Source organism: Chaetodon auriga, chromosome 14 (genome assembly GCF_051107435.1).
Source record: "Chaetodon auriga isolate fChaAug3 chromosome 14, fChaAug3.hap1, whole genome shotgun sequence".
NCBI lineage: Eukaryota > Metazoa > Chordata > Actinopteri > Chaetodontiformes > Chaetodontidae > Chaetodon > Chaetodon auriga.
The window spans coordinates 24,543,788-24,566,314 of record NC_135087.1 but is presented as its reverse complement, the minus strand read 5'-3'; the positions used below and the strand labels follow the sequence as shown (position 1 = coordinate 24,566,314).

The 22,527-nt window shown below is 43.1% G+C and overlaps 1 protein-coding gene across 3 annotated transcripts in view; it reads left to right on the top strand.

Annotated features, from left to right (window-relative positions):
* The first annotated feature begins 131 nt into the window (after positions 1-131).
* Positions 132-22,527, top strand: part of apoba (apolipoprotein Ba) — a 43,693-nt gene continuing 21,297 nt past the window's right edge. For 2 of the 3 annotated variants that reach the window (XM_076748422.1, XM_076748420.1), the window contains exons 1-4: positions 5,501-5,807; positions 6,465-6,577; positions 6,688-6,833; positions 7,855-8,002. In XM_076748422.1, the coding sequence (XP_076604537.1) occupies positions 6,709-6,833; positions 7,855-8,002 (273 nt within the window). In that variant the 5' untranslated portion in view covers positions 5,501-5,807; positions 6,465-6,577; positions 6,688-6,708. Of the gene's footprint in view, positions 212-5,500; positions 5,808-6,464; positions 6,578-6,687; positions 6,834-7,854; positions 8,003-22,527 lie in introns of those variants that run through there. The other variant, XM_076748421.1, reaches the window with a different exon arrangement.

Here is a 22,527-nt window from a genome sequence, read left to right as displayed (position 1 = left end):
TCCACTGTGGATTTTGTCTGTCTGTCTCCCCCTGTCTGTACAGCTAGGTGTGTCCCTGCACCTGACTGGCTCTGCCTACTCAGAGCACACTGGCAGCTCATCAGGCTCATTAGGCACAGCTTAAAAGGAGAGAGCTCTCTCCGAGCTGTGCCGGATTGTTCCAGTCTCTTCCTCCCGAGATCTTCCCAGGCCTGGTTGTGCATTCAGTATTGTGAGTATTTCTCTCTCTCGTTCCATCGTGAGTTTGCTAATGTGTTTCTTAAGTGCCACCACTTAAGGTGTGTTTCCTTGTGTCAGTTGCCTGCCTGTAATAAATTTTTGTTCTTCTACCTGCCTTCTCTCTGGTCTGCATCATTGGGTCCTGTTGAAAGGATTGGTGACATACCGTAACACTGACGCTCTCTACAGGAAGAGCCAGAGTCGTGTCTATTTTCTGAGGTGACTGAGGTCCTTCAACATCTGCCGGGCAATGCTAAGGATCTTCTATGAGTCTATGGCAAGTGCTATTCTCTACGCTGTTGCGTGTTGGGGCAGCAGGCTGAGGATGGCGGATGCTAACAGACTCAACAAACTGATCCGCAAGGCCAGTGACGTTGTGGGGATGGAGTGTGACTGACGGTGGTGTCAGAGAGGAGGATGCTGACAAAGGTATGGACTATCTTGGACAAGGTCTCACACCCACTTCATCATGTGCTGGCCAGGCACAGGAGTACGTTCAGTGAGAGACTCATCCCACCAAAACTCAAGACTGAACGCCACAGGAAATCATTCCTGCCTGTGGCCATCATCCTGTACAACTCCTCCCTCTGAATGGCCCTTGGACTTTTCACTGCCTGATATTATATTATACTGATACATATTTGACCAAATTCAATTTTGCACATCCTCTGTACATCCTCTGTTTATTTTTCTCAGTATATAAATTTTGTTTTATATTTTGTTTTATATTTGTTGTATATTTTGTTTTATATATGTATTTCAGTATAAATATTTGTCTCAGTATAAATATTTTGTTTTTTATGTTTCCTTTTTACATATATATATATATATATTTTCTCTCTCTTTTCTTCCTTTTCTAACTTTATTCTTGTAAGGAGCACCTGCACCAAAAATAATTTCCCCTCGGGGATCAATAAAGGAATTCTGATTCTGATTCTGATTCTGGTGCGTGAATGGAGGCTCCTGAACCTCCTGCCAGATGGGACGGGGGCAAACAGTCTATGCTTGGGGTGGGAGTTGTCACTGCTGATGTTGCGTGCCCTTCTAAGACACTGCTTGTGCTGGAGGTCCTGGATGGCGGTTAGCTGGGCACCAGGGATGTAATGGGCAGTGTTCACCACCCATTGCAGGGCCTTCCACTCTGAAGCTGTACAGCTGCCGTACCATACTGAGATGCAGGTGGTCAGGATGCGCTCAGTGGTGCAACGGTAGAAGTTAACTAGGATTTGACGAGCCAGGTTAAATTTCTTCAGCCTCCTCTGGAAGTGGAGGCGCTGTTGAGCCTTCTTTATCAAGATGGAGGAGTTAAGGATCCAGGCGAAGTCCCTGGAGATGTGGAAGCCCAGGAACTTGAAGCTGGAAACACATTCAACCTCAGCCCCCTTGATGTGAATGGGGGTGTGACTACAGCCATCAGTTTTTCTGTCGTCCACGATGAGCTCATTGGTCTTCTTGGTGTTGTGTTGAGGGTCAGGTTGTTGTTGGCGCATCACATCGCCAACTGCTGAATGTCATCCCTGTAGACTGACTTGTCGTTGTTATTAATCAGGCCTATCACCGCGTTGTCATCTGCGCACTTGATGATGGAGTTGGAGCCATGCACAGGCACACAGGCATGGGTGAAAAGGCAGTAGAGGAGAGGGCTCAGCACACAGCCCTGTGGGACGCCAGTGTCCAGGGTCAGGGTCGCGGAGGTGTGATTGTCTAACCAAACAGACTGGGGTCTGTTGGTCAGGAAGTCCAAGGTATCGCTATAACTGTGTACATCCCCCCGTCAGCTGATGCCACAGCAGCATGCAAGCTTCTGCAGAGTAGTCTCACAGCTGTACACATTGCACCCCCAGGCCCTCCTCCTCATCTCTGGAGACTTCATTCATACTTTCCTGTCGCCCACTCTCCCCACTTTCACACAGTATGTTAAATGCCCCACCAGAGACAATAGAACACTGGACTTACTGTATGCAAACACAAGGATTGCTTACAGTTGCAACTGTAAGCAATCCTACTGTTGATGAATAGACAATCACCAACCATCAGGTATGTGAGAAGATGGTCAGAGGAGTCCAGCATGGCACTGAAAGACTGCTTGAAACCATTGACTGTGATATTTTGTGGAGTCCACACAGTTGACATTGACAGTTGAACAACCTGCATTACGGATTACAGTAACTTCTGTGTGGAAAACATGTGCCTACAAAGAAGGTATGGGGGAAGACTACAGGCATGGATGGCATCAGCTCCAGACTGCTCAGGGACTGTGCAGATCAGCTCTGTGGTGTCCTCCTGCACATCTTCAATATGAGCCTCAGTCCGGACAGAGTTCCAGCCCTTTGGAAAACTGGGGCCCCGCTCTGGAGCCAGGCCGTTTGACCATGTTCCGGGGCCAATAGGGGACATTGAGTCACTGTTGAGATGGCTGTTGCAAGCTGCGGCCACAAGGTTGCTGGGCCTATTTGAGGCGGTAACCCCCAAACCTGCTGGTGGACACAAGGGTGAGTAGAGCTGTCAGGCTGATGAAGGCGGTGTACAGGGCATGGTTGACCTGTGGCTCTCCAGAGGCAGCCGACTACCACCAGAGAGCCAAGTTGTGTGCGGCTGTGGCGGTCGCTGAGGCAAAAACTCTGGCGTAGGAGTTAAGTGTGGCCATGAAGGAAGGGGGGGTGGGGGTGGGGGGGTAGTGGTATTCATAATATTCCCCTTAATATGTGTCTCCTCAAATGTTGAAACAAAACATATGCCCTCGTGGGGCTGCCCTTTTGCTTACATTTCAATCACAGACAGTTCCTTTAATGTACAACTAAAGTTCATAGGATAAGCCCAGTGTTTGGGTTTGTGAATCACATGATAGTAGATGCCCCACTTATGATGAGCAAGTTTGAAGATAGTTGACAAAAGTAAATGTAAAAACTATGTTTGGGTTAAAATGTTTTTAATTACGCCTTATTTTTTTTACTGTGTGGTCTTAGCATGGGATAAGTACAGACCTTAAACCTGGGTTGCTTTTCATGGCACTGATCACAACTCTCTGAAACAGATTCTGTGTGGTGTGACAGGCAGCTGACCTTTAACCAGTATTGCATCAGAATACAAGGGATCTTTGGCAAGACAAAATGGAGAAAACTAAACCACAGATTTGGTTCTTGCCCATTCACTATTTGTCCCATCTGCTCTAATGGAGAAAAAAAAGGAAACAACTAAACATGACAGGCTAATAAATGAGGGGGTTAGCAGAGGTGGTGGAAGGTCAATACTCATGGTGGATTGGCCTTGGCAAAATCATTTGTCAGCTGCATGTTCAAATAAACAAAACACTGTAAGCTGTTCAGTGTGACTGTTTCAAACATGGCAAGCTTTGAATAGGTAGGCATCCTTCTCTGTACTTTGCATGTGAGTGGCTTGGCCTAGCTGATTACACCGGTTCATTGATAACACTGAGTCAGTTTTTACATTTAAACATCTTTTTGATTTTAACACACCCACTGATGGGTTTAGATGCTGCAAGAAATTGTAAAAATATTAAACAGATCTATGTGATATGTGTGCAAATTACCTGTTTATCTGTGTACCAGCTCAGCAATATTTTTATACCAACATTTCACAAAAGCACCAAAATGCCTTTGGTCAAGGTTGACATTGTGCCCAAATTTTACTTGCCAGCAGCTTTCCACTTCCCTTCACTACTGTTCATTTTGTAACTGAAATATAAGTAAATAATACAATATAATCATATCAATGCATGCCATTCAAGAAGTCATTGCTGAAAGAATCAAATTGAAACACGAGTACATGTCTTGATAGCAGGATATGATGCAGCTCAGGATAAGATGCAGCTGGAGATGGTCTGGTCCAGCACACCTGTCTCCAATCAGGCAATCACACAACACACAGACACACACACTCCCTGCCATGCAGACTGTTCTCCTTGTTACCATCTGGTAGACGATACAGGATACACATACATACAATTTCTACCACCAGGCCGTCAGGCGTCTGAACTCATAAATCCAATTGCCATCAGGTGTTTGAACTCATAATCCAATCACTACTTACACTACTTATTACTAATTACAGCTCCTGAATCCCAGTACCCGGCATCAGGAGCTGCCAGATGGTTTCATACACATTTACAAAATATACTGCCATATATGTTCTTGGCTTCTAATATTTTTTTTTGCTTCTACTTTATTGTGTGGGGTACAGGATACATTATTTGCTCCTACATATGACCACTAAAACTGAAACTGATGCGGATGAGATGATAGGCATTCAATAAGTCCAGTTTGGTGAAGCTAGTGGCTACATGGAGAGGGGCAAAAGCAGATGATGAGAGACAAGGAATATTTATATCTCACCATGATGCTGTTCAGTCCACAGAAATCAATGCATGTCCTCAAAGTTCCATCTGTTTTCCCAACAACAACAACAACAACAACAACAACAGCAGCAGCAGCAGCAGCAGCAGCAGCAACAACAACAGCAGCAACAACAAAACAATACTGCTAGAAATCCTCACTTACAAACTGCTATTGGCCCAACTGTAACTTTCAGTGCTAATCAGAGTTTGAACTTTGGAGCTTTGCTGTGTCTGTATACCTCTGGTACTCAGTAGGGCTGGGATATAAAGGGACAGGGAAGAGGAACTTTATAAAAGATGTAGGTGGAGGTCTTGCTGTATTCATCAAGACAGAGAGGGCTGAATAGCACAGAGGAAAGCCTTTTCTTTAGCCCATGATGGGTTACAACAAGCTGTGTCTGTTACTGCTGCTGAGCAGCTACACATTGGCTCGTAAGTAAGAATCCGTTTTAATTCAAAGTGATTGGATTTGTACAAAATCTTAACAGCATTTTTTTTTAAATCAAATTATTGTATGAGGTAGCTACAATATGAAAGCCTTTTCCTGGCATGATTCAGTTGTTGCCCAGTTTGCAGTTTTAATTAGAAATTCAGTGGAGATGTTTTAAAAGTATTTCTTTCTCCAGTAAGAGAAAAATTGACCTAGAATAAGGAAAAAAATAGAATAAAGGGAAAGAGAAAATAAAGAGTCTAGATAATCCCACCCTCTCACCCTAACCCACTCAATACTCTTGTATATCTGTTCCTCATAAAAGTGAAAAAATTAGGTTGTCTTCCAATTTTCAGCCACATGGTACTGAATTAGTGGTTGCTGGTCTGTAGGTACTATGAAAATAATTAAGGAAGCTTATTTTTTGAAAGATATTTGTAATATACTTTAAATAACTTGGAATATATTGTATATATTACTGACTTGTCAGAAGTCATTCATTGTATGCTGCAAAATGGATAAGATGAATGCTTAGTCTGAAGTTTGTAAAGTAAGATCCGCATTATTTTTCTGTGTGTGTGTGAGAGTGTATTTTTCTTGCCACTACTGGTGGACCCAAAATAAAGTCTTCCCTTTACAAGACAATTAGATCATGTTTTTTCACGTCACCACATGAAAAATTTCTAATTATATTCAATAATGTCTATTATCCTTATGTTTATTAATCATGCATATGATCCTTTGCTCTGTTTTGTTTTCCAGAGGAAGGCAATGCCAATAATGAACAAACTTCAACATGTCTGTGTAAGTTGCTACATACACATCAGTTGCATTCACATTAAAAGTGCATTACTTAATAAACAAAACTGAACAACCTTCAAAATCATTTTCATGTTGAACTTTTTAAAGGGTTGGTCAGGCCCCAAATTGATCTAATTACAAAAACTGTGGACTTTGTGAGTTCCTCTACGAGGCTCAACAGTGTGTGTACTTGGAAAGACCTCAGTTTGTATGTACATTGGGTAGATAGAGGGGTGAAGGTGGGGTGTTGTTGCAAGCAGACACACTGACCTGCTCACAGATCAATGGTGGCTGAGCTAAACTAACAAACACATGACCTGTTTTCTGGAGATAGCAGCAAGACCTGATGGGCTCTTGCTACAAGCTGTTTCTGATTCAGCACAATAGCTATCACTATTGGGAACACTTAGCTGCCTCTGGGTGCAAAGGCCTACTGCCAAGAGACAATGTTAAACCTCGTCTGTGGACTTATACAGGATATTTATACGGGATACAGGAGGAACTGAATGATCCGATAGTTTTCATGTAGGAATGTATGATGACCTCATCTTTAAGTCAGTGCTGACTTGAGAGGATATAATTACCACTTAAAGCTTTAAACATAAGGGATATAAATCTTAGAGAGTCAACATAGTATGTGACACCATTTTCTTATTACAGTGGTATCCAGATTCAAAGCCTATAAGAAATATGTGTACCAGTATACCACAGAGAGCAGAAATGGTGTGGTGGGCACTGCCAACCTGAGGAACGGCCCTAAAGTCTCTTGTCAGGTACATTACTGTTTATGTGTCCCACTTTGTCAGTTCACTTGATAACAGAATGTTCTTACCCGAACTCCCTCCCTGTCTCTCGACTGATGTCTGTTGTCACATGTCTTTAGGTAGAGATTGAAGTCCCACAGATGTGCAGATTCATCATGCACACCAGGGACTGTGCTCTCAGTGAGGTATCAGTCATTAATCCCCAGGGTAAGCTGGTCTACAAGCAGGCCCCTGGCTCTGAGGCCTTCCAGGCTGCCATGGAAAAGTTAGTGCAAATTATTCTTCACATGATCTGAAACACATGCACTAACATGAAATCTCTTTTATAATTTAACAAGTAAAAAAAAACAAAAACAAAACAAAACAAAACAAAAAAACAAGTGAGCATTAACGAAACAAAATGGCAAAAGAGAAGCAAACTTTAAACTCTACAAGTTTTATCTCAGGCTTAGTTGAGGCTTAGTTGTTCCATGGTCTAGAAACGGAGGGAAATAGTTCGCCTTGCTCTTTCCATAGGTAATGAAATCCTCCTTCTAGCACCTCTAAAATTTCTTGGTCTCATAAAACCAGCAGAGACCCTATAAGCCACTGCACCTGGCCAAGAAATAGTCTCACACATACACTTTGTGTATTGATTAAACAAACAAGATACAACTTGTCAGTTAGTGAGCTTCAGAGCTACTGGTCGATAGATTTTGTTAGCTTTGGATTGTGCCAGGGTAACTGTTTCCCCCCGTTTCCAGTCTTCATGTCATCTACCAAGATGAATTGGCAGATATGAGGGTGGTATCAATCTTCTCATCTAACATTTGCACTTGTCGAGCTTCTTTTAGATCATTATCTAATACTCATTTTACAGAGTTGCTTAATGTAATGATGTTCCCCTTTTCAGTTCAAATTTTAGTATCTGAATACTTACATTCAGATATATTAAATAGTTATAGTCAAAATAATGAATAGTTATATTACCATAAAATATTTTTCCCTATGTGTTTTAAGAATTCATTTCCAAGCAACTTATTTTATGCATTTTGGTGGTATGGAAAGCTGATACAATTTTGTAAAGTACCAGTAAAATCACCATACTTTCTTCAGCTGTAACACTTAATAGTTGGCTACCAGTCAAGTAACCAAAACATTTTACTGAACATTTTCAGACTGCCAATATTGGAACAAAACATAAATACTTCTGATATAAACATAGTACAAGCTTGTACAGTTAAATGGTTTATCATGTCTACTGCAAAATATGAAATTACTCAGTAGTCTTTATGTTCTTCATACAGGAACCCTCTGAAGTTCACTGTGGAGGAAGTCACCAGTGTCCAGCTTTATCCCGAGAGTGATGAGCCAGTCAACATCCTCAACATTAAGAGAGGAATCATTTCAGCACTCATGGTGCCCGTCATGGAGGATGAACAGAACAGCCTTGTGGTTAGTATTGTCTCGCAATCCAAAGTGGTGTCTTTAAAAATGAACAGGGATGAAAGCATACTAGAATATTTTACTGAAGTAAATGTACAGTTAAATAAGGCTTGGCTAAAAAATTACTTGTAAAAACGTACTTTGTTAAAAGTAAAAAGTAGGTCAGTAAATATGTACTCTGAGGCTGAGTCTATGTGGTCATTTTGTTTCTACGGGAACAGTGCTGATACTCATATACTTTGATATTGTGAATCAAAGCAGACATAAGAATTGTTTCATTCATCAGTAGTCTGTCTATATGCAGAGCAATTCTTAGAAATAGAATACAATACTTAGAAACTGCTGTTGACCCAGCTGTAACCTTCAGTGCTTGTCAGAGGTTGAACACTGGAATCAATCAATATTCCTTTATTTGTCCCGCGAGGGGAAATTTCCGAATACAACAGCATCAGTAAAGATTAATAAAGACTGATAGAAGAAGTGCAATGCAGATTAGAGACAAAACAGTATGTACAAAAGAGTGAGGATTTAAATAAAAATAAAAAGAAAGAAATTGTAAAAAAAAAAAAAAAATTGTAAGAAATTGTAGATCGTATTTACAGATTGTTATGTACATGTTTTATTGCACAGCTTATTGTCCAGACTATTGCACTGATTACTTGGAGCTTTGCTGTGTCAGTGTACCTCTGGTACTCAGCTTTCTAAAAGATCTAGGTAGAGGTCTTTCATCAAGACCATAAAGTGTAGATATTTGTTCAAACATGTTTTTATTGAACAGGTTGCAAGATAATAATGATTCAGTTGTTGTTGTTGCCCTAACCCACTCAATACTCCTGTATAAGATATAAAAACTTCACTGATCTGGCCTCAGGGAAATTTAGTTGTTACAGACAGCAAAAATAAAAAGGAGGGGTAGAAAGGGAACAAATAGACAATAAAAGGATGCAAAATAAAATCAATTATATATACATATACACATTATATATTTTGGATTATGCTTTGGATTACACGAGTGAGATATGGGTAATAAAATACAGTGGTTTTGTACAACTGCACGGTAGAAACATATATAAGCACAGTAGAAAATATGTAATACTGCATACATCGTTGCACAGATGTAATGGATAATAGATGTCAACATAAATAACAGAGTAATGCAAAAAGTAGGACGTGATGTGTGACGTGATGTATGTGATGTGATGTAAATGGCAAATGCAATGTATTTATATAGTGCTTTTCTAGACTGACGACCACTCAAAGCACTTTTACAACAAGTCTACATTCACCCATTCACACAGGCATTCGTATGGTGGCTAAGCCACCTGCTCATTATGAACGTTATCTGTTCACACACAGTCGCACACTGATGGCACAGCATCAGGGTTGGGTTCAGTGTCTTGCCCAAAGATACTTCAACATGTAGGCTGCCAAGGCTAGGGCTTGAACCACCTGGGGGTGGATGACCGTTCTACCTCCTGAGCCACAGCCATGAAACAATATCAACACAGTGATTAAATTAAATGATGTCGGAGTTTAAGAGTCTGACAGCCATTAAAATGAAGGACCTGCGGTAGCATTCCTTCTAACACAGTGGATGCTGCAGCCTTTTGCTGAAGGAACTGCTCTCCACCATCTCATGCAGGGGGTGAGAGGGGTTGTCCATGATGATCAGCTTGGGGCAGTCCAAGATAGAGCCAGCTCTCAAGACCATCAAGCCTTTATCTGTCCCTCTCAGAACTCCCATAGCTCCAGCAGATCATTGCATAGAAGACTGCAGATGCCACCACAGTGCCACAAAATGTTCTTAACCATAACCTTAGCCAAATGTGTGTCATACACAATCCGAAGGACCTTAGTCTTCTCAGCAAATGGAGAAGACTTTCGCCTTTGTTGTACAGGACATATATGTTGTTACTCCAATCCAGTTTGTAGTGTGTGGCACCTTCCTGTAGAAGTCTATCACAATCTGTTTTGTCTTGCTGGTGTTTACAAACAGGTGGTTCAGTTCATACCATGAACACAAAGGCCGAGTTGGTGATGACCTTCCTGTGTTCCAGTTTGTTCCCCTGTGATACACGGCCAACGATGGTTGTATCAGCGGAGAAGTTCTGGAGGTCACAGCTGTCAGTGCTGTGTCTAAAATCTGATGTATACAGGGTGAAAAGGAAAGGAGCACTGTACCCTGCAGTGCCCCCATGCTGCAAACTACCACATCAGATACACAGTTGCAAAGCCTCACATACTGTGGTCTGTTAGTGAGGTAGGTCATGCAGCTAGGTGGCAGTCTACACAAGCTCCTTCTAGCTTCCCCCTGAGCAGTGATGGTTGAATTGTGTTGAAAGCACTGGAGATGTAAAAAAAAACAAAAAAAACCATCACTCTCATCGTGCTCCCAATATTCTCCAAGTGTAAATAAGATCTATGAAGCAGGTAGATGACTGCATCTTCCATTCCTGTGACTGGTTGATATGTGAAATGAACAGGGTCCAGCTCGCTCATCACAAGGTGTCCGAGGTAGTCCAGTATGATCCTCTCCATGGTCTTCATCAGGTGAGAAGTTAAGGCTCCTTGCCTAAAGTAGTTGGGCTCTCACTGGAACCATGCAGGAAGTTTTGCAGAGGAATGGAACTCTCTCCAGACTGAGGCTCAGGTTAAAGATGTGCAGAATGACCCCACAGAGCTAATGATGGCTCCTGTTGAGTGAGGTGGGGGGAGGGGTATACAGTTTACTTTGATGTGGAGTGGAGGGGGGTTAAGTGGTGTGAGAGAGGTGCTGCTGTTGTCAGGGTTGCTGTGGGAGAGGAGGAGGGGTTGTCGGGTAGTAACGCCATCCAATCTGGGCTCTGGCGGGTGGGGGAGCTAGAATGAAATCTGGTGAAAAGTTCATTTGCCCATTCCCAGTCTCCAGATTCAGGGGCCCTCCCACTGTCTTTACTGCAGCTGGAGATTTTTTTAGGCCTCTCCTGACCTCTCCAGCATTGTTGCCCTGAAGGTGCTCCTCCAGCTTCCTTCTGTAGCTGTCTTTCCCTCTCCTTATCTCCCTTTCCAGCTCCCTCTGCATCCTCCTCAGCTCTTCAGTGCCACACTGGACTCCTCCGACCATCTCCTCACGTACCTTTGTTTATTCAACATAGGTTTGTAGGCAGGGAGTAGATGAACCAGGTTGTGATCAGAGCGGCCCAGGAGGAGGAGGGGTAAAGAACTGTAAGCATCCAGTATGTTAGCATACAGTAAGTCCAAGGTTCTGTTGTCTCTGGTGTGGCATTTAACATACTGTGTGAGGAGAGTGGAAGATGGGGAAGCATAATGGAAGTCTCAGGAGATGAGGAGGAGGGACGGGGGGTGTGATGTCTGCAGCTGTGAAACCACAGTGCGTAAGAGCTTGCAGTCTGCTGCAGCATCAGCTGATGAGGGATGTACATGTGATGACATGTGAGAACTCCCTTGGGAGGTAATATGGCCGAATGCCATAAGCTAGCAGTTCTGTATTTCTCATGCAGCATTGCTCCTTTTCACTGATGTGCCACTAGTTACATCATCTGTCATTCACAAACATTGCTATGCCCCCACCTTTCCTCTTACCACTCTCCTTTTCTCTCCTGTCCACTCTCAGAAGTTGAAGGCCATCCAAAGTAATATGTGATTCTGGAGTGATTTTATTCAGCAACGTCTCTGTGAAGCACATCAGTTACTCTCCCAAAACTCCCTCTAAAACCTGGAGAGGGGATCCGGTATTTGTCTGCTTGTTGTCTGGAGTAAAGCTGACTAGGTGTTCCCCCATAGCCACCGGCAATGGTGAAGGTATAGTTGAATGGATGACACCTCAATCTCTCCCTCTTGAACTGGGAACAGTGGGGGTTGATACACCAATGATGCCTTGAATGGGGATCTCTCTTGGGCATTCCAAAACTGCCTTTATCTTTTCTGACTCTACCCTTACTTACCCTTGGAGGAAAATGACAGACTGGACGTGAAAATTGCACTTCTCTGCCTTTATAAACAGTTTATTCTCTGAAAGCCTCCGCAGCACATGGTGGACATGAGAAACATGCTCTGACAGGGAGGAGGAGAAGGTCATAATGTCATTGAACACAATGAGGTTTAGAAAGTCCTATAGGATGTCATTCACCAAAGCCTGAAAGACTGCCAGTGCCTTGGTGAACCCTAAAAGAATGACTAAATACTCAATATGACCCAGTGGACTATTAAATGCCATATTTCACTCAGCCCCCTCTCAGATGTGCACCAGGTGATAGGCATTACAGAGGTTGAGTTTAAAGAATACTGTGGCTTTCTTTAACGGCTAAAAGGAGGAGTTAATGAGAGGCAGCAGGTGTTTGTTCTTGATGGTGATGTTATTCAAACCTCTGTAGTCAATGCAAGGACGCAGTGTCTTAATTTTCTTGCCCACATATAGAAACCATCACCCACTGGGGTAGAAGATGGGTGGATTATGCCCGCAGCCAAAAGCTTTTGAATTCATTTCTCCATAGACTCTGAGCAAGACAGACTGAACAGCCTGCTGGAGGGTAAAGGAGCACCTGGAAAGAGATCAATGGGACAGTCATAGGGGCAATGCGGGGCAAGAGACAGAGCTAGGTCCTTTCTGAAAATGTCTTTTAGTTCATGGTACTCGGTGGTATTGTTGTGAGATCTGCTGGTGGGTAAACTAATGGCTCCACTGAACCCATACCTGAGGGTATGGCAGAGTAAAGACAAGTGGCATGACAGTATGGACTCCAGCTCCCTATTTTTCTGGCTGCCCAATCAATGATGGAGTTATGTTCTTTTAACAATGTGTGGCCAAGAACTACGGGTGAACTGGGAGAGCTAATTACATTGAAGCTCATGATCTTGTGATGCTTGCCAGATAGAATAAGAGTGAGAAGGGTGGGCTGGTGAGTGATCTGCGCTTTCAGCCTGCCATCCAGTGAGGTGGCAGTGAGAGGAGCAGTAAGAGGAACAAGAGATTTATAAAGTTCTCATCAGCCCCAGAATCAATCAATAGTACTTGAACGAGAAATGATAACTGTTGTTGTATCTGCCTCAGAGTCGGCAATCAACTGGACCATGTACCACCACATACTCCTGATGATCAAACACACTTGTTAAACTGTGCATGAACTGCTAACAGGAAAGAGAGGAGAAAAAATCCTTGCCCAACGCTCTTTCCAATACCAGTCCCACCGCAAAATGTATCCCCTTGACACCTGAGGGTAATGTGAGTGCCTGCTGGCTGAAGACCAAAGACCACTAGAGAAGGAGGGGTTTCTTCTCTAGGGCTCTCCTCTCAACACTCATAATCAATGGAAAATGGAACTGGATCCTTGGCATAGGACTGACAGACGGGTGGTGTCGGTAGCAGCTGGGATGCAGGAGCAGAATAGACCAGCGCTGGAAGTGCTACAGGAAAGGACAGGGTGAGTAATTGATCAAGTTGTGTAGAAAGGTGTGTTACCCAATTGGTGAGCACTTGGTTCCCCGCATATAGTGCTATGAGTAGCTGCCCATGTTGCCCCAGAAGTCTTCCAGATGGCAACAGACAGGGTAGGTGAGGCAGAGAGAGTTGGCTGACTTACAGCAGGTAATCCAAGTGGTGAGAGGATTGTGGTGTCCAAGCAGGACAACAAACAATCTGGCAAAGACTGGAGTGAAGAACCAGGGTTCATCTACTGTGTGGATTCTGTGGTCCCCCGGTGGTGGAACAAGTTACCAAACTCCATTCCATCTGCAGAGTCCCTCTCGATCTTTAGAAAAAGACTAAAAACGAAGCTCTTAACTGAACACCTTCTTTCTTTAAAAACAAAAGAAAACAAAACCTCTGTATTCACTCTATGCACTCTATGCATTGCTTCGTAGCACTGCCTAGAGGTACCTATGTCCAATTGGACCAGAAATTGGACCACCTACTGTTGTTCTCTCTTGTCCAGAACCTTGCTTGTGATGTATGAAAATCTCACATGTACATTGCTTTGGATAAAAGCGTCTGCCAAATGACAAATTGTAATAACTGCAGACTCTATGTGCATAGGCACAGCCCTCTAAGGCTACTGTTAGTGGGTTCATCCCTCACACACCCGCACAGCACTGAAACACTTTCGTCTATGCCCACCTGCTTGATGGGTCCCACTTCTGGTCACCCGAATATAGATGACATTGAGACCGGACAATCGGCTTATGTAAACAGTCTTCTTCAGCCATCCACAGAGCCACTTGCGCCCCAAAACTTGGAGGGCCGTGCCAGTACTCTCAGCCTAGAATCTGCTGTTACGGTACATATCTGGCATTCTATTTCATTAAGCCTTCACCCTCTAAGGCACATATGTCAAACTCAAGGCCTGCGGGCCAAAACCAGCCCGCGATGGAATTATCTTTGGCTCGCATGATAATATCTAATTTTTATTAGAGCTGGCCTGCTGATATATTGCACGCACCACTAGTACTACAAGTCCCACAATGCACTGCCAGGGCATTGGCACGTCAATCAAAGGCCTGCGAGTGTGAGTCCCTGACCCACTCATTCATCATCAGCCTGATGGAGCTCGTTACCTGTGGTCAACTTTCAGCTACCCTCTCCCCAAAAAATGGCTAAATGGATCGTGGAGTTTTAAAATGGGTTTTCAAGCCAGGTGGGAGGCAGAGTATGTGTTTGCGGATATGAAGCTGTGTTAGTTCCAGGTTCAAGTATCTGGCTTAGACTACTTCGCATCAGAAAGCAGTGCAGTCAGGTTTAATATATGTTGACTATGTTGAAAACTGCAGATAACGCAATAAGAAATGAATGGCACTGATTTTTCATTTATTTAATGATTAACGTTGTTTTATAGGCAGTAACTTATAGGCTGTGTTAGTTCCAAGTTCAATATGTGCTATAAGGTTATTTCAATCAGTTTTCAATTAACATTGAACCAGTCTGGCCCTCGACTAAGGCTATCACTAATGGGAGAAGAGTGAAGCAGGATATAGTCCATGCTACACTGGGTCCGTCCAGTACCACAAGCACAAATGAACATCCCTACTTCACCATAGGAGAGACAATAACATGGCATGTCACTCTGATGCACCATGCAAAATGGCATACAATAAAAATGCTGAGGGTTATTATGACACCCCATGAGGAAGAAAAACATTTTTCATGCAGCAGTGAGGCTGAAAACAAAGGAGCCTGCTGCTTAGAAGGCAAGGCAAGGCAAATTTATTTGTATAGCACAATTCATACACCAGGCAATTCAAAGTACTTTACAGAAGCATAAAAATACATTAAAATCATACATTTCAAAGAAAGACAGAAAGAAAGAAAGAGATTAGAAGAGAATAGAAAAATAAAAATAAAATACAATTAAAGGAACATTAAAAACAGAAGCCAGTAAAAGACAATAATTTAGCATTTAAGACAATAATTTAGCATTTAAAATGATTACTTTAAGTAAAAGCTGTAGCAAATAATAATGTTTTCAACCCTGATTTAAATGAGCTGACAGTTGGTGCAGACCTCAGGTGTGCAGGGAGAGTGTTCCACAGGTGAGGAGCATAATAACTGAAAGCTGCTTCACTTTGTTTGGTTCTCATTCTGGGAACACACAATAGACCTGTCCCTGATGACCTGAGAGGTCTGGATACTTCATATGGAGTTAATAAATCTACAATATATTTCGGTCCTAGACCATTTAATGCTTTGTAGATCAACAGTAAGATTTTGAAGTCTATTCTTTGACTCACAGGAAGCCAATGTAGTGATCTGAGGACTGGTGTAATATGGTCCATTTTTCTGGTGTTTGTAAGGACTCGTGCAGCAGCATTTTGAATCAGCTGTAGTTGCCTAATTGATTTTTTGTTTAGGCCAGTAAAGACTCCATTGCAATGGTCCAACCTACTGAAAATAAATGCATGAACCAGTTTTTCCATGTCTTCTTTGGACAGACATCCCTTAATTCTGGTTATATTTTTCAGGTGGTAGTAGGCTGATTTGGTAATGAGCTTTAACTGGCTGTTAAAATTCAGGTCAGAATCAATAATTACACCAAGATTTCTGGCTTTATCTGTTGTTGTCAGTGACATGGAATTAAGGTGAGCACTGATCTTTGACCTTTCATTTTTGGGGCCAAATACAATCACTTCTGTCTTATCTGCATTAAGCTGGAGAAAATTCTGGCACATCCACTCATTGATTTGATGAATACAGTCACTCAGTGAAAGTAAGGGACTGTAGTCATGTGATGACACAGAAATATAAAGTTGTGTATCATCTGCAAGTATGATAAGAAATATTATGTTGCTCCATAATCTGAGCTAGGGGCAACATGTAGATATTGAAAAGAAGTGGTCCGAGAATGGACCCTTGTGGCACCCCACACATCATCTTTTGTCGTTCAGACACATGCTCACCAATTGACACAAAGTAGTCTCTATCTTGTAAGTAAGATTTGAACCAGTATAGTACAGTGCCAGTAAGTCCCACCCACTTTTCCAGTCTGTCAAGAAGTATGTCATGATCAACTGTATCAAAGGCAGCACTGAGATCTAATAATACTAAGACTGAGGTTTTGGAAGCATCATTATTCAGATGTATGTCATTTAAAACTTTGATAAGTACAGTCTCAGTGCTGTGGTGTGGACAAAATCCAGACTGAAATGCATTAAAAAGATTGTTCTGCATCATGAAAGCATGCATTTGTTGAAAAACAACCCTTTCAATAATTTTTCCTAGAAAGGGAAAATTTGATATTGGCCTGTAGTTACTTATCGCTGAAGCATCCAGATTAGTCTTTTTTAGGAGAGGTTTTATTACTGCAGTTTTCAGGGCCTGGGGAAAGTGACCAGACTGAAGAGAATTATTTATTATCTGCAACACATCTGGAGCTATGCAATTAAAGACATTTTTAAAAAAGTTTGCTGGCAGAGTATCAAGGCAGCATGTTGTGGATTTTAACTGTGATACAGTTTCTGCCAGCCTTGTATGATCTAGAAGGCTAAAATGTGCTAGATTAACTGGAGAACAAGAAGGCACAGATGGACTTATCATTTTGCCTGAGCTGGAGCTGCACACTGTTTGTCTTATCCTTGAAATTTTATCTGTAAAAAAGGCTGCAAATTCATTGCATGACTTGTTGGATAGCAGCTCAGGAGGGACTGATGCTGTGGGGTTTGTCAGTCTATCCACAACAGAAAACAAAGTGCGGGCATTATTACAGTTTCTGTTGATAATCTCGGAGAAGAATGCTTGCCTTGCCTTCTTTAGTTCATGGTTATAGGTGTGGAGACTGTTTTTGTAAATCTCATAATGAACCTGGAGTTTAGTTTTTCGCCACCTGTGCTCTGCCTGTCTGCAGACTCTTTTCTGGACTTTGACCAGTGTGGTGTTTCTCCAAGGTGTCTTTTTCCTTCCTGATAAAACTTTTGTCTTAACTGGGGCGATGGAGTCAATAATAGCCATAACTTTGGAACTGAAACTATTTACAAGGTCATCAGTTGAAGCTGAGGGCAGTGTTGGTGATGGTGTAAAACACCGAGTGAAGACTGCACAGGTGTTATCATTAATATAACGCTTTTTGATTACCTCTATTCCACTTTTGTTAAGAATAGCAGGTATGGCCATTTTAAATGACACACAGTAATGATCAGAAAGAGCAACATCCATCACCACAACTTCAGAGATATTGAGCCCTTTGGACATAACCAAATCTAATATATGCCCTTTGTTATGTGTTGAATGTGTTACGTGCTGAGATAGGCCAAAATGATCCAGGATGTTTAAAAGTTCTTTAGCACATCCATCTTTGAGATTATCAACATGAATGTTGAAGTCACCCACTAACACAACACAGTCAAAATCAATACAAACAACAGACAGTAGATTGGCAAACTCATCGGAAAACTTTGCATTGTATTTTGGAGGCTTATAGATGTTTACGAAGACTGATCGACAGGGAGACTTAGATTGAATGGCAACATATTCAAAAGATTCAAACTGACCATAAGAGACTCTGCTGAATTGAATGCTATCATTAAACAAAATGGCGACTCCACCTCCTCTCTTATGCATTCTTACTTCACTTATGAAACTGAAATTTGGAGGGGCTGACTCATTGAGAACTGCTGCACTGTTATCTTGTCCTAACCAAGTTTCAGTTAAAAACATAAAATCAAGCCTGTGCTTGATGATAAAGTCATTGATTAAGAATGATTTGCCTGCCAAAGACCTAACATTTAAAAGGGCTAACTTAAATGTGCTAAAAAGTCCAACATCCCCATGTTTTAGAACATACTGTGGCTGACGTGGAATACATGTTAAATTCGATGATGTGATGTTTCTGGAGAGATGGGCCGATCTTCTCCTCCTACCTATTGAGACATGAATAACTGCTTCCGGCACAATGGGCCCTGGCTTTTCCTTGGAAAAGTCAGGCATAACATTTGCCTTAAAAGCTGGACCCGGAACACATCAGTTACCAACACAAATAGGTGGCTGTGCTGGGCTCTTACTAGGGGACTGGAGTAGGTTCAGATCAAGCCGTGGAGGGGGTGGAGGTGGTGGAGGTGGTGCCCGTCGGCGCTGTGGTGGTGGAGGGGGACAGGGTGGTTGTAGGGGCCGGGGTGGAATTTGGGGGGACAGGATCCCAGATGGGCGAGGGGTAAGTCTGATACCTGCGCTGACAAGTTTGTTCATTTGGTCAGTAAACTCCAGCAGGGGGGAGGATGGTGATGGGATACCCAGTGAAGATGATGAGCTAGATGGAGTTTGGGCAGTTGGAGATGGTGACCTAGGTGGAGTTTTAGTGGTTGGAGTCAGTGAATCCTCACGAGCAGTGGCCCCTGGTGGAGGACATGAGGCATCCCCCTTTTTGCTCTGGCATCCTTCATGGTTAGAGCATACAGGCGGGGGGAGAGTTGGTTCTCCTTCATGTTTTGGTGTTTGCTGCTTTTGTTTGGATTCCTCTTGTCTCTTGTCCTTGGGAGTGGGAACAGTGTTACGCAGGAAGAAAGATAGGTTGGAGGCAAAAAGTTTTACTCCTGACTTGTTTAGGGAAAGTCCGTCTCCTTTGAAAAAATGTCTGCGGTCCCAGAAAAAGTTGAAATTGTCAATAAAATGCACTGAGTGGACATCACATGCAGTTGAAAGCCATCTGTTTACTGCCAATAATCTGCTGAATCTCTAGAAGCAGAGACAACGGTTACGTGCTCTAACAGTCCAGCAAAATGGGAGAAGGAGACAGCTCTCCACACGTCAAAACACATGAACGGAGCGCACAGCCAAATAATAAGAAGGACGTGATGTTGCTGACCTGGCAAGTGGGACAAATCTGGACACCACTTTCTGAAGATATGTTCATCATCAATTCAAATCACCTTCCACTCGTTAATTAGTGCTTGCTGGCTGAAGAAAGAAGGGATTGCCATCCCGATTATTCAGTCTCTATGTAATTCCTACTTGGGCGACCGGAAGTGGTACAGACCCCTTTGAGGGCCAAGCCTTTATGAAGAAGAACCAGTTTGCTTGACCTCTCTCTCCCACTGTAACCGGTCCAATCAGCCGTTCTGTCCCATTGTAACCAGTCTACTCAGCCTCTGTGTCCCACTATAAGCAGTCCTCTCAGCCTCCCTGGCTCATTGCAACTATTTTGCAGCATTGAGGGAATTGAGTCTCTGAGCTGATATGATGTAAGACAAGTTCTTGTAATCTGCCCACACGATGAACGGCTGTTTGGCCCCCTCCAACTAGTGTCTCCACTCCTCCAGCGGCAGTTTGATGGCCAACAGCTCCTGGTTCCCCACGTCGTGATTCCACTCTGCGGGAGAGAGACTACAGAAGAAGAAGGCACAGGGGCGCAAACAGTTATCCGGACCCGACCTTTGAGACAAAATAGCCCCCACACTGGTGTTTGAAGCATTCACCTCCACGACAAGCTGTCTCTCAGGATCTGGCTGCGCCAACACTGGCACAGAAGTAAACAGTTCCTTAAGCTTATTAAAAGCTCTGTTTGCCTCAGCTGTACAGCTGAACTTCACGGAAGAAGAAGTCAGTTTGGTCAATGGTGCGGCAATCTTACTGTAACCCTGGATGAACCGTCGATAGAAGCTATTGAACCCCAGAAAGCGCTGCAACTTCTTACGAGTATCTGGGACCAGCCACTGCTCCACCACCCTCACTTTCTCCGGGTTGGCCTTGAGATTGTCCTCCTGAATAATAAATCCTAGGAATGGCATAGATTTGACATGAAATTCACAGTTCTCAGCCTTCACAAATAGTCTATTCTCTTGGAGTCTGATTAATACCTGTTGAACATGGCTTTCATGTTCCTTGGTAGAACGGGGAAAAATGAGGATGTTGTCAAAATAAACAAAAACAAACCTGTTGAGGAAATCCCGAAGGACATCATTAATTAAGGCTTGGAAGACGGCCGGAGCATTAGTGAACCGAAAAGGCATTACTTAATATTCAAAATGCCCCAGTAATGTATTAAAGGTCGTCCTCCATTCATCCCCCTCCCTGATGCGAACCAAATGATAGGCGTGGCATAAGTCCAAAAATAGCGCCTTCCTGTAGAGAGGCAAAGGCAGAGTTCATGAGCGGCAGAGGATGCTTGTTCTTAACAGTAATATCATCAAGTCCACAGAAATCAAAGCAGGGTCTGAGTGATTTGTCCTTCTTAGATACCAAGAAAAACCCTGCCCCCACGGGTGAGGAGGATGGCTGAATGATACCTGCTGCAAGCAAATCCTTGTTGTACTGCTCCATAGCCTCTCGCTCTAGTCGTGACAGGTTGTAAAGTCTACTGGAGGGAAGAAGTCCCCCTGGAAGCAGATCAATTGCGCAGTCGTATAGCCGATGAGGAGAGAGAGAAAGAGGATGCTCCTTATTGAATACTTCCCGCAGGTCATGATAAGCAGGAGGAATACAGGAGAGATCAACAGTCAGATAAATTAGGAAAGTTGGAACTACCCCCAGCCGGTGGAAGGGCCAAATGTAGACAGAGAACATGGCAGTAGGGGCTCCAACCTATGATCCTGCCTTGAGACCAGTCTATATGAGGATTGTGCATTTTTAACCAGGGGTCACCAATAACCAGAGGTGAGTGAGAAGACTGAAAAATGTGGAATGTAATCATTTCATGATGATCGCCAGAAAGAACCATTGTCATGGGAGTAGTGCGGTGTTTTACCATCGCGAGTATCCTCCCGTTTAATGCATACACTTTAATGGACTTTCCAAAACCTTCAGCTCGCAACCTGCTTGTGCCACCAAATGTTCATCCAGGAAGTTGTCTTCCGCACCAGAGTCTATGATAGCGAGGCATGGAAACAACTTCCTGTCCACAAACCAAGATGCTTGAAACTTGCACTTTCTTACTGATGGGGTATTGATATCTCCTGGGTTAGGGCTCGTCAGTACCCCATGTCTACCAACGAGCCATATCTTTTTGCTGAATAGGCATATGCAGATTTAAAGATTTACGCGAAATTACTGGCCCGGCGGCTTTAAGGCCATATGACAGAGTCGGTTCATAGTGATCAGACAGGGTTCATAAAGTCTAGACTGGCTACAGATAATGTTAGAAGATTATAACACATTATAGGTGGCACTTCAAGCTTCAGTTCCCCTGCTGCTGTCCTCTCACTAGACACAAAGAAGGCATTTGACCGCCTGGAGTGGCCTTTTTTGTGGTCAGTGCTTGAGTTTATGGGGTTTGGTATGCCGTTCATTGATATGATTAAGGTGCTGTATAAAAACCCAACAGCCATCATGCTTACAGGCAAAACTAGCTCTCCTCCCTTTGCTGTCTCCAGAGGTTCAAGACAAGGCTGTCCTCTCATCCCTCTGTTATTCGCCCTCTCTCTTGAACCACTGGCACAAGCCATCCGCAGCTCATCCACAATCCCTCCAATTTCTAATAAAAGAATACACCTTCACATCTCACTGTATGCTGATGACGTTTTATTGTATATAAACAACCCAGTGTAATTGTTACACCCCAGTCTAGGGGAGCAGGGACACAACACAAAAGAGTGAAAAAGCAAACTTTGTCTCCAAATCCAAAATCACTCTGAACAAAACCAGGTACAAAAGCAAACCACAAATTTATTGTTTTAACAAAAAGAGGCCTGATGTACAGGTAAAAAGGACCACAGCCAAAACAAAACAAAATAGTGCTAAATATATACAGTGTTATCAACTACAAACAAATACTTGGAGAAGATCAAAACCACCACCAAAAACCACACTACTAACTCTAACACTACCACAAAATACACAGAAGATCTGGGGACAGAATTCTTAGGTTAAACACCAGAAACACACAAGCCACTGCTGTCAAGCTGAGTCCCCCGGTGAATGAAAAATCCCTGGTTTAAGACACGCTGTATGGGGCAGCAGGGACCAATGGGGCAGCGACACCACTTTCTGTATGGAGGAGGGCAGGACCAGCACAGTTGCTAAAATAAAGAAGAGCGCACACTTGGACACAGACACATGGACCAGACAAAAGGACACAGGCACCACCTCAATATTGGGGCAAATTGCAATCAGCAATAACAAA